This window comes from Leuciscus leuciscus (genome assembly GCF_965113295.1).
Source record: "Leuciscus leuciscus genome assembly, chromosome: 24".
NCBI lineage: Eukaryota > Metazoa > Chordata > Actinopteri > Cypriniformes > Leuciscidae > Leuciscus > Leuciscus leuciscus.
The window spans coordinates 32555137-32571500 of NC_138723.1; the positions used below are offsets into that span (position 1 = coordinate 32555137).

The window sequence follows — 16364 nt, forward strand, 5'->3', positions numbered from 1 at the left end:
AACTTAAAATACTCTGTCATTTCTGGTCATACAGAAAATAATAATACATTATTCTCAACTACTTTTATTTGTGTAAACTCACAATAACAAGAAAACGTTGTGCTTTTGTAAAATAAAAAATAAAAAATCAGACGCACTTTCATGATCTCCATAAACTGGAGCGTGAGAATTGAAACAAAATATAGCCTATGTAGGCTAAAGCTTGAAATGTCCACTTTAAAACGAACAAATTCGAATCGAAAGCTAATACCTTCTGATTATGTACCTAATCTGTATGAAAGGTGCATTTCTCTCTAAAAGCGCATCTGCTTAACAGCGGAGATGGAGATGTGATTTTAGCCGACACTTAGAAAACAATAGTTTATTTATAATAGGCTATTAATGGCTCTTCTCATTCAGCACTGCGGGAAAAACATCAATTCCAGGTTCTAATTTGGCCTTTGAAAACCAGTAAAATCGACATGTTTTCCATATTAATTTGTGAATATGTTAAATGTTTAATAAAGGGGCGAAAAGTCATAAACAAAAATCAGAAAATGCGTCGGTATTTACTTTTTTTGCGCAGCAGTTTGTGTAGCCAGTTCAAATTAAAATTTTGGTGTTCAACTTTGCGTTTTAAAAAGACAAAAACCGTTCATTTTTCGTTTTTCAATTACGGGTTAAAAAAGGAAAAACGAATGGACAAAAGTAGCCTACATGGATCGTTTGGACAGAATACGAGACAGAGTGCTTTATTAAATTCATAAAAGAAACAATAATTAGCCTATAGGAATACTGGATTCTAAATCTCAAATAAATGCCACAATCAAAACCTCGGAGCAGAAATGAGGGCGAAACACCCAGAAACTCCTTATGTGTCGTTCGCAGTACAAGGGTCTTTCCCTGCCATTAATGCTTGGATAACACGCCACGTCTCCTTCCATTAATCATAATAATAATGTCTAATGCGGTGGCAGTGATATTATATAAACCAACGTCCGTTGCCGTGATTTTTTAAATGACTTATCGTGAGAGAAAAAAGGACGTTTAGTCGCATATAACATCGGTTAATGGAAACGCCGTCATTTCGCAATAGTTTTTTATCGATATTTAGATAATAGCGCAAAACATTTGCGCAAATCTGTAATGGAAATGCGGCTATTTACACCGCGAGATATTCAGATATTTTATGTGGGGAAGGGGGATTGGTTTGTTAAACTATGAATGTGAAACCATAGTAAAAACAATTGGCGTTGATTGACGCCAATCGGACGTTCATGTTTTTTTTCCCGTCTATTTGAAAGTTAGGCTAATAAACATGTTGCGTTCTATACGGCCTGATTATGTCATTTTTTTAAGTTACATAGCCTGCCTCCAGTTTTCCTCAACTTGACTAATTAAGAGGCAATAGGCCTATTTGACCGGCATATCATCAAAATGTCCGGAAAACGAAATCTCTGCCGGTCACTTTGACCGGCACCATTTTTTTCTAGCGGAAACTCTGCGTGTAACGCTGGGGTGTGTGTAACGCTGGTATCTGTGTTTGAGGCTGGCGTGCGTGTAACGCTGGGGTGTGTGTAACGCTGGCATGTGTGTTTGAGGCTGGCGTGCGTGTAACGCTGGTGTGTGTGTGTAACGCTGGCATGTGTGTTTGAGGCTGGCGTGCGTGTAACGCTGGTGTGTGTGTGTAACGCTGGTATGTGTGTTTGAGGCTGGCGTGCGTGTAACGCTGGCATGTGTGTTTGAGGCTGGCGTGCGTGTAATGCTGGGGTGTGTGTAACGCTGGTATGTGTGTTTGAGGCTGGCGTGCGTGTAACGCTGGCATGTGTGTTTGAGGCTGGCGTGCGTGTAATGCTGGGGTGTGTGTAACGCTGGTATGTGTGTTTGAGGCTGGCGTGCGTGTAACACTTGTGTGTGTGTGTGTGTAATGCTGGGGTGTGTGTAACGCTGGTATGTGTGTTTGAGGCTGGCGTGCGTGCGTGTGTGTAACGCTGGCATGTGTGTTTGAGGCTGGCGTGCGTGTAACGCTGGCGTGTGTGTTTGAGGCTGGCGTGCGTGTAACGCTGGCGTGCGTGTAACGCTGGCGTGTGTGTTTGAGGCTGGCATGCGTGTGTAATGCTGGCGTGTGTTTGAGGCTGGCGTTTGTGTGTGTGTTTGAGGCTGGTGTGTGTGTGTGTGTAACGCTGGTGTGCGTGTTTAACGTTGGCGTGTGTGTGTTTGAGGCTTGTGTATGTGCAACGCTGGCGTGTGTGTTTGAGGCTTGTGTGTGTGTGTGTAACGCTGGCGTGTGTGTAATGCTGGCATGTGTGTTTGAGGCTTGTGTGTGTGTGTAACGCTGGCATGTGTGTTTGAGGCTGGTGTGTGTGTAAGGCTGGTGTGTGTGTAAGGCTGGTGTGTGTGTAAGGCTATAAGGCTGGTGTGTGTGTAAGGCTGGTGTGTGTGTAATGCTGGTATGTGTTTGAGGCTGGCGTGCGTGCGTGTGTGTGTAACGCTGGCATGTGTGTTTGAGGCTGGCGTGCGTGTAACGCTGGGGTGTGTGTAACGCTGGTATGTGTGTTTGAGGCTGGCGTGCGTGTGTGTGTGTGTGTAACGCTGGCATGTGTGTTTGAGGCTGGCGTGCGTGTAACGCTGGGGTGTGTGTTTGAGGCTGGCATGCGTGTGTACGTGTGTGTGTGTGTGTGTAACGCTGGTGTGTGTGTTTGAGGCTGGTGTGTGTAACGCTGGTGTGCGTGTTTAACGTTGGCGTGTGTGTGTTTGAGGCTTGTGTATGTGTAACACTTGTGTGTGTTTAACGTTGGTGTGTGTGTGTGTGTGTGTGTGTGTGTGTAGGAGGCCATCAGTGAGGCGGGTTCGAGAGAGCTCTTCTGCGCTGCGGTTCAGGAGGGTCACACGGCTCTGAGTGACCGGCGCTGCAGAAACGCTCATCAGTCCTTCACTGCGGCCCTGCGGATCCTGGAGTCCAGCGGCACCGCGGTAATATAGCGCCACACACACACACACACACACACACACACACACACACACACACACACTGGCTACGCTTACATGCACTACTTCTGTTTAAATCAGACTGAATTGATTCCGATGTAGTGTTTACATGAACGCTAAACGTGATCGGGTTGATGTGCTATACATCACTACGCTATTTCTACATCACTACGCTATTTCTATGTCATTACGCTATTTCTACTTCACTACGCTATTTCTACTTCACTACGCTATTTCTACTTCACTACGCTATTTCTACGTCATTGCGCTATTTCTACATCATTACGCTATTTCTACATCATTACGCTATTTCTACGTCATTGCGCTATTTCTACATCACGCTATTTCTACGTCATTACGCTATTTCTACGTCATTACGCTATTTCTACGTCATTACGCTATTTCTACATTACGCTATTTCTACATCATTACGCTATTTCTACGTCATTGCGCTATTTCTACATCATTACGCTATTTCTACATCATTACGCTATTTCTACATTACTCTATTTCTACATTACTCTATTTCTATGTCATTACGCTATTTCTACGTCATTACGCTATTTCTACGTCATTACGCTATTTCTACATCACTACGCTATTTCTACATTACGCTATTTCTATGTCATTACGCTATTTCTATGTCATTACGTTATTTCTATGTCATTACGTTATTTCTATGTCATTACGCTATTTCTACGTCATTACGCTATTTCTACGTCATTACGCTATTTCTACATCATTACGCTATTTCTACATCATTACGCTATTTCTACGTCATTACGCTATTTCTACATTACGCTATTTCTACGTCATTACGATATTTCTACATCATTACGCTATTTCTACATCATTGCGCTATTTCTGTAGCCTGGAAATCCAGACCTAAATCTAAAAGATTGATGGTCTGGCGTCGACTAATGAAAATCGCCCGGCTCGAGGGGCGGCACCAAGCATGCATTTGAAAATCTCACTGCACGCAATAGGATAACACTACGACCAATCACAACAATAAGCCCCATACGCTTAGCCACCTGCGGAGCTAACTGATAGATTATACTCTTACCGTATCTGGTCGGCAAAACAGCAAAAACGCCCTTCTTGCAAAGGAAGGATTCGAGCGGCGTCTTCCGTTCCTGTTTTAGATAAAAAGCCAAGTCTAACTCGTTCATTGTAGTGACCAAAGCTGTTTTAAACAACTGGTGTTCATCCATAGGCATCTTGCAATGTTTATTAATGACTTCGACGTCACAGCGCTGTCGTCATCTGTTTAGCTCGCCTCTGGCCCGCCTATATCAGATAACCCGATGTGATTGGTGCAGCTCAGATCGAGGGGCATATTTAATGAGCATTGTTACTCGACACCAGAGTAACTCGCTGAGCAAATTCAACTTGTGCTCTCGCGAGAACTCTGGTTTACCAGGGTACTATTTCTACATCATTACGCTATTTCTACATCATTGTGCTACTTCTACGTCATTACGCTATTTCTACATTGCGCTATTTCTACATCATTACGCTATTTCTACATCATTACGATATTTCTACATCATTACGCTATTTCTACATTGCGCTATTTCCACATCATTACGCTATTTCTACATCATTACGATATTTCTACATCATTACGCTATTTCTACATCATTGTGCTACTTCTACGTCATTACGCTATTTCTACATTACGCTATTTCTACATTGCGCTATTTCTACATCATTACGCTATTTCTACATCATTACGCTATTTCTACATCATTACGATATTTCTACATCATTACGCTATTTCTACATCATTGTGCTACTTCTACGTCATTACGCTATTTCTACGTCATTACGCTATTTCTACATCATTAAGCTATTTCTACATCATTACACTATTTCTACATCATTACGCTATTTCTACGTCATTACGCTATTTCTACATCATTACGCTATTTCTACATCATTACACTATTTCTACATCATTACGATATTTCTACATCATTACGATATTTCTACATCATTGCGCTATTTCTACATTGCGATATTTCTACATCATTACGCTATTTCTACATCATTACGCTATTTCTACATCATTGCGCTATTTCTACATCATTGCGCTATTTCTACATTGCGCTATTTCTACATCAATACGCTATTTCTACATCATTACGCTATTTCTACATTGCGCTATTTCTACATCATTGCGCTATTTCTGCATCATTGCGCTATTTCTACATTACGCTATTTCTACGTCATTGCGCTATTTCTACGTCATTATGCTATTTCTACATCGCGCTATTTCTACATTACGCTATTTCTACATTACGCTATTTCTACATCATGCTATTTCTACATCATTGTGCTATTTCTACATCATTACGCTATTTCTACATTGCGCTATTTCTACATTACGCTATTTCTACATTACGTTATTTCTACATCATTACGCTATTTCTACGTCATTACACTATTTCTGCATCATTGCGCTATTTCTACATTACGCTATTTCTACATCATTACGCTATTTCTACGTCATTATGCTATTTCTACATCGCGCTATTTCTACATTACGCTATTTCTACATTACGCTATTTCTACATCATGCTATTTCTACATCATTGTGCTATTTCTACATCATTGTGCTATTTCTACATCATTACGCTATTTCTACATTGCGCTATTTCTACATTACGCTATTTCTACATTACGTTATTTCTACATCATTACACTATTTCTACGTCATTACGATATTTCTACATCATTGCACATGCGCAGTCCTTTCAGTTTCAGTCGATCAAGTGTTCACATGTTCTCTGGATCGCATTAGAAAAGGAATAAACCCCTTTCAATCTGATTGACGTGTCAGTGGGATCGAGCTCAGTCGGATCGATTAAAGTGTTTACATGAAAGATTTTCAGTGCGATTGACCCGTCAATCCCATTACTAACGGATTATTTGGTTGCATGTAAACGTTGCCGATGATGAAACTTCATCAATATGAGACAAACTGCTGTAAAGCAGCTCTAAAGGACAGTCATTATACAGATAAATTCAGTTCAAGATGTGTCTGTTTTCATCCAAAGTTAAGAATTTTGTTGAAATATCGCATAAAACATTTGAGAATAAAGCAGTGTTTCCATCCCATGTGTTCAAGAGAACAAAATCATCACTTCCTTGGAATTTGGAGCAAAATATCAGTAATAAAACTACGTTTCTGCAATCGGGCTGTTTTTCCCTCCATCATAAACGAGTGTGTCTAATTTTTTGAAGTTATGCACATTTTGGTGCTTCCATCCAATGTTTCTTAAAGGTACAATATGTAAGAATTTTGCATTAAAATATCCCAAAATCTCAAGGCCAGTGTTATATATTTTGTTAAGTTGATTACTTACAATATCCCAAATGTTTCCAACTATTTTTAAATCGTGAGAAAATTGCGATTTTATCCAAGGAAACGGGGCGTTAGAACAGGGGGGAGCTGGGAGTCGCCAGTCAATTGCGTCATATCCGCGTTACCCTCGGTTTCCGCTCGTACTGCGTGGAGTCCTGGACAAATGCGGAAGTTGTAGTTGTAGCGTCTATCAAGCAACAAACGTTAGCTTGTTTCTTGCAGTCGTTATGGTACACAATTATTCTTTACCGATTGCTGCTGGTTCTGTCGACAAAGCATGCTTAATTTTATATTTTCCAAATGTAGCATTCGGTAATAGTTATGTTTATGTAAGGAAAGTATTATTGCTTTAGATTTGTGTTTAGTTTATTGACATTGTTTATCACGTCTGGTGTTTATGGCCATGTAAATAAACATAGCATGTGTTATACATAAAGATTAATCAGTATTTTGGCAAATGATGTGGGCATGTTCGAATATACTTTTACAACAATTGTTTAGAACATGTAAAACTGCGCAGCGTTATCACAACAATGAATTCAACAAATACAGTAACATCTATGATAACCAATTTAGTATTAAACCTTACTTTTCTTGCGGTTAATTCATTTTAATGAAATAAAAGTGTGATGAGGTTTAAGAGTCAGGAAGGAAGAAGACAGGGATCGGCGTGACTGGGACTCATACTTTATTAAAATAAAGCAAAACAAACAAAAGCCGCGCACAACGCGCATTCACCGTGGCAACCGCGACGGCTCAAAACAGTTAAAAAATGAGAGCTCGGATCCACCGGTTCTCTTTCTCTGCGTCCAATTTTCTCTCCAGTCTCTCTCTCGTTCCAGCGCGGCTTATAAGCGGTCTCTCCACGCCAATAATACTTTGCACTTGATCTACTTGCTCGTCTCTTCTCTCTCCCGTTACAGACCGCGCTGAACCACGCCCCCCTCGCCACAAAAAGCATGTCATTAAACGCAACATTTATAAAAATAGAACTTAGCCTCATCCATGAACATGATTTTTCGATTCCCGTCTGACTGATTTACATCCACGGTGGAGTTTAAAACGACAGTTCCCATCATTCCACGCTCCTTCACATCGTCATCAAGCTACGCCGTTGTTGTTGTTTGGAATGTAGCGCCCTCTAGCGGCAAAAATTCTTGCATATTGTACCTTTAAGCAATATCCCAAAATTCACGTTAACATATGCGTATGAAACACAGCTGGAGAATTCCCTCGCGTGTGTGACTCTGCAGAACACTGACACTCCTTGTGTTTAGATGTTGTGCTTCAGTGTTTGGCTCTGACTGAATGGTTCGGCCCCTCGTTCATCAGTGTTCACTGGTGTGTGTTTCTGACAGGCACTGGGATTGACGGAGCTGGATAAATCTGTGCTGGTTTATGGATATGCAACCGCCCTGCTGGAAATCGGACAACCAGAGGTAATGCCTCACGACTCCGCTTTCCAAAGCAAACGTTCACCCCGAGAGCGCACATTCACCAGCTGACCAGCTTTAACCTGCGCACACACACGTGTAGGAGACGCTGGAGGAAGTCATGTGACTTTACCTCATGCTAGTTCCCCCTACACACCTGACATAAGTTAACCTGGGTGTCTCCTGATCGACATCTCCCTTATCTAAATCTAACCAATAATGTGTGTGTGTGCGCAGTAATGTGTGTGTGTGCGCAGTAGTGTGTGTGTGTGCGCAGTAATGTGTGTGCGTGTGCGCAGTAATGTGTGTGTGTGTGCGCAGTAGTGTGTGTGTGTGCGCAGTAGTGTGTGTGTGTGCGCAGTAATGTGTGTGTGTGCGCGTGCGCAGTAATGTGTGTGTGTGCGCAGTAATGTGTGTGTGTGCGCAGTAATGTGTGTGTGTGTGCGCAGTAGTGTGTGTGCGTGTGCGCAGTAATGTGTGTGTGTGCGCAGTAATGTGTGTGTGCGCAGTAATGTGTGTGTGCGCAGTAATGTGTGTGTGTGCGCAGTAGTGTGTGTGCGTGTGCGCAGTAATGTGTGTGTGTGCGCAGTAATGTGTGTGTGCGCAGTAATGTGTGTGTGTGCGCAGTAATGTGTGTGTGTGCGCAGTAGTGTGTGTGCGCAGTAGTGTGTGTGCGCAGTAGTGTGTGTGCGCAGTAGTGTGTGTGTGCGCAGTAGTGTGTGTGCGCAGTAGTGTGTGTGCGCAGTAGTGTGTGTGCGCAGTAGTGTGTGTGCGCAGTAGTGTGTGTGCGCAGTAGTGTGTGTGCGCAGTAGTGTGTGTGCGCAGTAGTGTGTGTGCGCAGTAGTGTGTGCGCGCAGTAATGTGTGTGTGCGCGCAGTAATGTGTGTGTGCGCGCAGTAATGTGTGTGTGCGCGCAGTAATGTGTGTGTGTGCGCGCAGTAATGTGTGTGTGTGCGCAGTAATGTGTGTGTGTGCGCAGTAGTGTGTGTGTGCGCAGTAATGTGTGTGTGTGCGCAGTAATGTGTGTGTGCGCAGTAATGTGTGTGTGTGTGCGCAGTAATGTGTGTGTGTGTGCGCAGTAATGTGTGTGTGCGCAGTAATGTGTGTGTGCGCAGTAATGTGTGTGTGCGCAGTAATGTGTGTGTGCGCAGTAATGTGTGTGTGCGCAGTAATGTGTGTGTGTGTGCGCAGTAATGTGTGTGTGTGTGCGCAGTAATGTGTGTGTGTGTGCGCAGTAGTGTGTGTGTGCGCAGTAGTGTGTGTGCGTGTGCGCAGTAATGTGTGTGTGTGTGTGCGCAGTAATGTGTGTGTGTGCGCAGTAATGTGTGTGTGTGCGCAGTAGTGTGTGTGCGCAGTAGTGTGTGTGCGCAGTAGTGTGTGCGCGCAGTAATGTGTGTGTGTGCGCAGTAGTGTGTGTGCGCGCAGTAATGTGTGTGTGCGCGCAGTAATGTGTGTGTGCGCGCAGTAATGTTGTGTGTGTGTGCGCAGTAATGTGTGTGTGCGCAGTAATGTGTGTGTGTGTGCGCAATGTGTGTGTGTGCGCAATGTGTGTGTGTGCGCAGTAATGTGTGTGTGCGCAGTAATGTGTGTGTGTGTGCGCAGTAATGTGTGTGTGCGCAGTAATGTGTGTGTGTGTGTGCGCAGTAATGTGTGTGTGCGCAGTAAAGTGTGTGCGCAGTAATGTGTGTGTAGTAATGTGTGTGCGCAGTAATGTGTGTGTGTGTGCGCAGTAATGTGTGTGTGTGCGCAGTAATGTGTGTGTGTGTGTGTGCGCAGTAATGTGTGTGTGTGTGCGCAGTAATGTGTGTGTGTGTGCGCAGTAATGTGTGTGTGTGCGCAGTAATGTGTGTGTGTGCGCAGTAATGTGTGTGTGCGCAGTAATGTGTGTGTGTGCGCAGTAGTGTGTGTGTGTGCGCAGTAGTGTGTGTGTGTGCGCAGTAATGTGTGTGTGTGCGCAGTAATGTGTGTGTGTGTGTGCGCAGTAGTGTGTGTGTGCGCAGTAGTGTGTGTGTGTGTGCGCAGTAATGTGTGTGTGTGTGTGTGTGTGCGCAGTAATGTGTGTGTGTGTGCGCAGTAATGTGTGTGTGTGCGCAGTAATGTGTGTGTGCGCAGTAATGTGTGTGTGCGCAGTAATGTGTGTGTGTGCGCAGTAGTGTGTGTGTGTGCGCAGTAATGTGTGTGTGTGCGCAGTAGTGTGTGTGTGTGTGTGCGCAGTAGTGTGTGTGTGCGCAGTAGTGTGTGTGCGTGTGCGCAGTAATGTGTGTGTGTGTGTGCGCAGTAGTGTGTGTGTGCGCGCAGTAATGTGTGTGTGCGCGCAGTAATGTGTGTGTGCGCGCAGTAATGTTGTGTGTGTGTGCGCAGTAATGTGTGTGTGTGTGCGCAGTAATGTGTGTGTGTGTGCGCAATGTGTGTGTGTGCGCAGTGTGTGTGTGCGCAGTAATGTGTGTGTGCGCAGTAATGTGTGTGTGCGCAGTAATGTGTGTGTGTGCGCAGTAATGTGTGTGTGTGTGTGCGCAGTAATGTGTGTGTGCGCAGTAAAGTGTGTGCGCAGTAATGTGTGTGTAGTAATGTGTGTGTAGTAATGTGTGTGCGCAGTAATGTGTGTGTGTGCGCAGTAATGTGTGTGTGTGTGTGTGCGCAGTAATGTGTGTGTGTGTGTGTGCGCAGTAATGTGTGTGTGTGTGCGCAGTAATGTGTGTGTGTGTGCGCAGTAATGTGTGTGTGTGCGCAGTAATGTGTGTGTGCGCAGTAAAGTGTGTGCGCAGTAATGTGTGTGTAGTAATGTGTGTGCGCAGTAATGTGTGTGTGTGCGCAGTAATGTGTGTGTGTGTGTGCGCAGTAATGTGTGTGTGTGTGTGCGCAGTTGTGTGTGCGCAGTTGTGTGTGCGCAGTAATGTGTGTGCGCAGTAGTGTGTGTGTGTGCGCGCAGTAGTGTGTGTGTGCGCGCAGTAATGTGTGTGTGTGTGTGTGTGTGTGTGCGCAGTAATGTGAAACTCTGAAGAGAGTGCAGAGTCACTTTATTTCGTTATTAAGTCCTTGAAAGTCCTGGAATTAGATTTGACAGTGTCTGTACGAACCCTGTTAAAAGAAGCTGTAAACTGCAAAAAACATGAATGTCATTGTTGGTCCTGATAAAGTGAGTTTAAAGTGTCTGATTTTCAGTTTGTTTGTTTGGTTTTGTTTTGTTGTGTGTGTGTGTGAAGGAACTGGCTGAAGCTCACAGGAAGTTCGCAACGTTAGAGTCGTCAGACAGGAAGTTCCAGTCGCTGGTGCATTATGGGATGGGGCGAGTGTATCTGAAGGAGAACAGGTTAGTGTTGATGTGAAGGCTTTCGTGCTCGCCTGGATCGTCTCGCTCATCAGGCTCATGTTCTGTGTTTTACAGGTTTGCTAAAGCTCTGGAGCGTTTCTCTAACGCACAGCTCATGATTCAGAGACACGTCACACCTGGGAAACTCACCTGGCCGACCACTAAAACTATAGTTGAGGAGACACAGACGGCCTGTTTAAAGGTGTGTGTGTGAGATTACTGCCATCCATCAGAATAGTCTGGTATTCAGTGTCTGATTTAGTAGGTCATAATGCTTTTAAATAGTTCTCACTTTGATGAACCGGTATCAATTCCCAAGTTTGATCTTTTAGTCAATTTTCAGCTGATTCTTTAACCAAACTTCACTGAACATTCTCTGTAGCTCCTGCCATCCAATAATCACAATAATATTTGATACTTCTGATATGAAACAGTCTAATCTTTCGAATCCTGTCAGTTTCATCAGTAAATTCAGTCAATAAATGTGTGTTTGTGTGTTTAATGTGTGTGTGACAGATGAACGGATCATCTCTTCCTCTTTTACTACTACGATTTGTTTTCAATTTAGTCACAAGCAATTCGATTAAATTCCGATTTTAATTCAATATCGGTTAATTTGTATATGTACTGTATTTTTCTCACTGCATGAACTACATGAACCCCGTCAGTCGCTTCATTACTGTAATATTACAGGTTACAATTAACTGATTCATATACTAACATTTAAATTACACAAGCCTGTTTTTAGTAAAGTGACCTTTTAATGACATAATTATATTTCTACTGTAATTTGCTTTTTGAAATATACATTTAAACGGCGGCTGTCATAAGTTGTTTTTATGACAAATATATTCAAACACATCAAATATTGAAGAACAGGTTGAGTAAAAATATAATGAATACGTCATATAGTGCATGTGTCAATCAGAATGCTCTCTTTAGAGTTATTTTTCTAAATGACTATCGAGTTTATGGACACTGAATGGCTTTTCTGAGGTAAATGTGGCGTTACGTGACATCATTCTCCAGCTGTGTTATTGACTGATTGGTTGAATCACTGATTGATGGATTACATGAGACACGACTGATTTCAGGAAGTTGTTCTGAATCTTTCAACTTTCCTTCTGATGTTCATTGATGTTTATTTGCTGCTGTAACTAGTAGTAAAGAGGAAGAGATGATTGCTTCATCTGTCACACACATTAAACACACATTTATTGACTGAATTTACTGATGAAACTGACAGGATTTGAAAGATGAGACTTTGTTTCATATCAGAAGTATCAAAGATTATTATTGGATGGCAGGAGCTACAGAGAATGTTTAGTGAAGTTTAAACGCATCAGCTGAAAACAACATCTAAAATATCAACCTTGGGATTAAAGAATCAATATCGGTTCATCAAAATGAGAACGATTAAAATCGAGCTCTAGCATAGATGAGTTTAACCCTGAGAGCTGTTATGATCTGATGATGATCTCGTCTCTGTCCTGAAGGAACGCCTGCAGAGGTTTGTGGAGTTGTGTAAGTTTCCTCCTAAAGCAGACGCAGTGTGTCAACATCAGCACTGCCTCGCTCACACCATACACATCTACTTCAGCGACCCCGACTTTAAGGTGAGTGTGTGTGAGAGCGTGTGTGTGTGAGAGCGTGCGTGTGAGAGAGCGAGCGTGCGTGTGTGAGAGCGAGCGTGCGTGTGTGAGAGCGAGCGTGCGTGTGTGAGAGCGAGCGTGCGTGTGTGAGAGCGAGCGTGCGTGTGTGAGAGCGAGCGTGCGTGTGTGAGAGCGTGCGTGCGTGAGAGCGAGCGTGTGTGAGAGCGAGCGTGCGTGATGCGAGCGTGCGTGAGAGCGAGCGTGCGTGAGAGCGAGCGTGCGTGAGAGCGAGCGTGCGTGCGTGAGAGCGAGCGTGCGTGAGAGCGAGCGAGCGTGCGTGAGAGCGAGCGTGCGTGAGAGCGAGCGAGCGTGCGTGAGAGCGAGCGTGCGGGAGCGAGCGTGCGCGAGCGTGCGTGTGTGAGCGAGCGTGCGTGTGAGAGCGAGCGTGCGTGTGAGAGCGAGCGTGCGTGTGAGAGCGAGCGTGCGTGTGAGAGCGAGCGTGCGTGTGAGAGCGAGCGTGCGTGTGAGAGCGAGCGTGCGAGAGCGAGCGAGCGTGCGAGAGCGAGCGTGCGTGCGAGAGCGAGCGTGCGTGCGAGAGCGAGCGAGCGTGCGTGTGAGAGCGAGCGTGCGTGTGAGAGCGAGCGTGTGCGCGAGCGAGCGTGTGTGTGAGAGCGAGCGTGTGTGTGAGAGCGAGCGTGCGTGAGAGCGAGCGAGCGTGCGTGAGCGAGCGAGCGTGCGTGAGAGCGAGCGTGCGTGAGAGCGAGCGTGCGAGAGCGAGCGTGCGTGTGAGAGCGAGCGTGTGCGCGAGCGTGTGTGTGAGAGCGTGTGTGTGTGAGAGCGAGCGTGTGTGTGTGAGAGCAAGCGAGTGAGCGAGCGTGCGTGTGCGAGAGCGAGCGTGCGTGTGCGAGAGCGAGCGTGTGTGTGTGTGTGTGCGTGAGAGCGAGCGTGTGATTGAGTGAGTGAGCGAGCGAGTGTGTGTGTGTGAGAGTGAGCGAGAGTGCGAGCGAGAGTGTGAATGAACGACTTCGAGCCGAATCTGGCTGAGCTCGAACTTTTCACCACACCGGCACCCAGTTTACACGTCTAAATTAGTTGCTTACATTTAAAAAATAGCATGAAACATAAGCATAAAAACATTTATTAGGCTTAAAAAAAGAACAACTTTTAATTTAAGTGAACTTCAAACAATCCTCACATAAACCCATAAAAAAATAAACCCTGGCATATCATATTTACCTGTGCCCTTCCTGTCTAACAGGTACATATACAGAAATTGAATAAAGTTATCAAACAGTCTGCACTGCATTAATTATAAACTATATATAGACTAATTCTTATTAAAGTTACAAAAGTTTTTTAGTCAAGAGCAGTGAGTGTTTTTCTGTTCCCTTTGTTCTTTTATTAACTTTAACGACAGATAATTAGTGGCTACTGTGTTACTGTCCCTTTAAGGGCAGCCGCTGCTGACGCGGATCTCACACGCGCCTCATTCTCTCATGAGTCACAACTCTACGTTCATCATAAGACTGCTCTTATGTTGTGAAGATACTCGACAAAAACACATTTTGCCATAATTGTGTGTGTTTTTTGGCATAATTGTGTGTTGTTGTTCGTTCAAGTGCGAAAGATAACTGTATTCTGGGCTGTCTTGTGCGCACGATACTAGCGCGAGTTTTTCTGTGTGTCACAGTCAGGGCATTCACAGGCAGCGCGCTCTTTTTTTTTCTTTTTTTTTTTTTTGTTGCGCATGAATGGTTTAAAAACAGCATGAATAAGAGCGGGATCAAGTAACACTAGCCAAAGAATGACACAAATTAACAGATGCGGCATTAATTGCGTTAACAGCCCCAATTTGTTTATTTCATATAAAAGTGCAGCATTTTGCTTCATATAATCGCGGAGGCTTGACATCGCGATTGTGATATGATTAATTGAGCAGTGTGAGTGAGTGTGTTGATGTGTGTGTTCTCAGGGCTTCATCCAGCTGATCTGCTGTCAGAGCTGCAGAGTCGAGTTTCATATGAGCTGCTGGAAGAAGCTCAAAACACTTTCATTCTCCGATAAGAATGACAAGGTCAGACAAGCGTCACTCAGTGATTGAGATCTGAAGAGGACAGAAACACTCACTCGTTTTTCTCCTTTCACTGCAGGATTTTCTAAAAGATTCGTGTTTTACGCCGGATTGTGGAGGGCGGATCTGTCACGTTGTAATATTTGGCTCGACGGGGCTAATAAAGTGTGAGGTGAGGTACTCACTCACTCACTCGCTCACACACACACACACACTCACACACTCGCTCACTCTTACACTCACTCACTCACTCACATACACACACTCACTCTTACACTCACTCACTCACACTCTCATTCTCTCACTCACTCACTCACACACACACACTCTCACTCACTCACACTCTCTCATTCTCTCGCTCACTCTCACTCTCGCTCACTCTCATACTCACTCACACTCTCGCTCACTCTTACACTCACTCACACTCTCGCTCACTCACTCACACTCTCTCATTCTCATACTCACTCGCTCAATCTTACACTCACTCACACTCTCATTCTCTCACTCGCTCACTCACTCACACTCACTCACTCACACTCACTCACTCACACTCTCGCTCACTCACTCACGCTCACTCTCACTCACTCACTCACTCACTCACTCACTCTCGCTCACACACTCACACTCTCGCTCACTCTCACTCTCACACTCACTCAGTCACTCGCTCACACTCACTCACTCACTCTTACACTCTCACTCTTACACTCACTCTTGCTCACTCTTGCTCACTCTCGCTCTCTCTCTCTCACTCACTCACTCACTCACTCACTCACACACACACACACACACACACACGCTCACTCTCACACTCACTCACTCTCGCTCACTCTTACACTCACTCACTCACTCACTCACTCACTCACTCTCGCTCATTCTCATACTCACACTCACTCTCTCACACACTCACTCACACTCTCGCTCACTCTTACACTCACTCACTCACACTCTCGCTCACTCTTACTCACTCACACTCTCTCACGCACTCTCACACACACACACACACACACACACACACACACACACACACACACACACACACGCTCACTCACACTCACACTCTCTCACACACACTCACTCACTCTTACTCACTCACACTCTCATTCTCACACTCTCACTCACTCTCACTCACTCACTCATTCACTCACACTCTCTCTCACTCGCTCACACTCTCTCATTCTCTCACTCACTCTCGCTCACTCTTACACTCACTCACTCACACTCTCGCTCACTCACTCACACTCTCTCATACTCACTCACTCACTCCCGCTCACTCGCTCACTCTTACACTCACACTCTCATTCTCACACTCACTCACTCACTCACTCACTCACTCACACTCTCGCTCACACTCTCGCTCACTCACTCACACTCACGCTCACTCTCTCACTCACTCGCTCACACTCACTCACTCTCGCTCACACTCACTCACTCACTCACTCACTCACTCACTCACTCACTCACTCACTCACTCTCACACTCACTCACAGTGATGTTTCATGGCTTCATTTGCTAACTAACACTCTCTTCGTCTCTCAGTTTAAAACGTGTATTCCTAAACTCAGCCCTGCTGGACGAGCGAGAGTCCGGCAACCATGTTCAAGGTAACGTTTGATCCTGTTAG

The 16364-nt window shown here is 44.7% G+C and overlaps 1 protein-coding gene across 6 annotated transcripts in view; it reads left to right on the forward strand.

The window, feature by feature from the left end:
• ttc3 (tetratricopeptide repeat domain 3) overlaps positions 1-16364 on the forward strand; it is a 93872-nt gene that overhangs the window by 41290 nt on the left and 36218 nt on the right. For all 6 annotated transcript variants that reach the window (XM_082158600.1, XM_082158604.1, XM_082158603.1 and 3 more), the window contains exons 18-25: positions 2809-2952; positions 7696-7776; positions 10974-11080; positions 11156-11282; positions 12577-12696; positions 14645-14746; positions 14823-14915; positions 16280-16344. In XM_082158600.1, coding sequence (XP_082014726.1) covers positions 2809-2952; positions 7696-7776; positions 10974-11080; positions 11156-11282; positions 12577-12696; positions 14645-14746; positions 14823-14915; positions 16280-16344 — 839 coding nt within the window. The remainder of the gene's footprint in view (positions 1-2808; positions 2953-7695; positions 7777-10973; positions 11081-11155; positions 11283-12576; positions 12697-14644; positions 14747-14822; positions 14916-16279; positions 16345-16364) is intronic.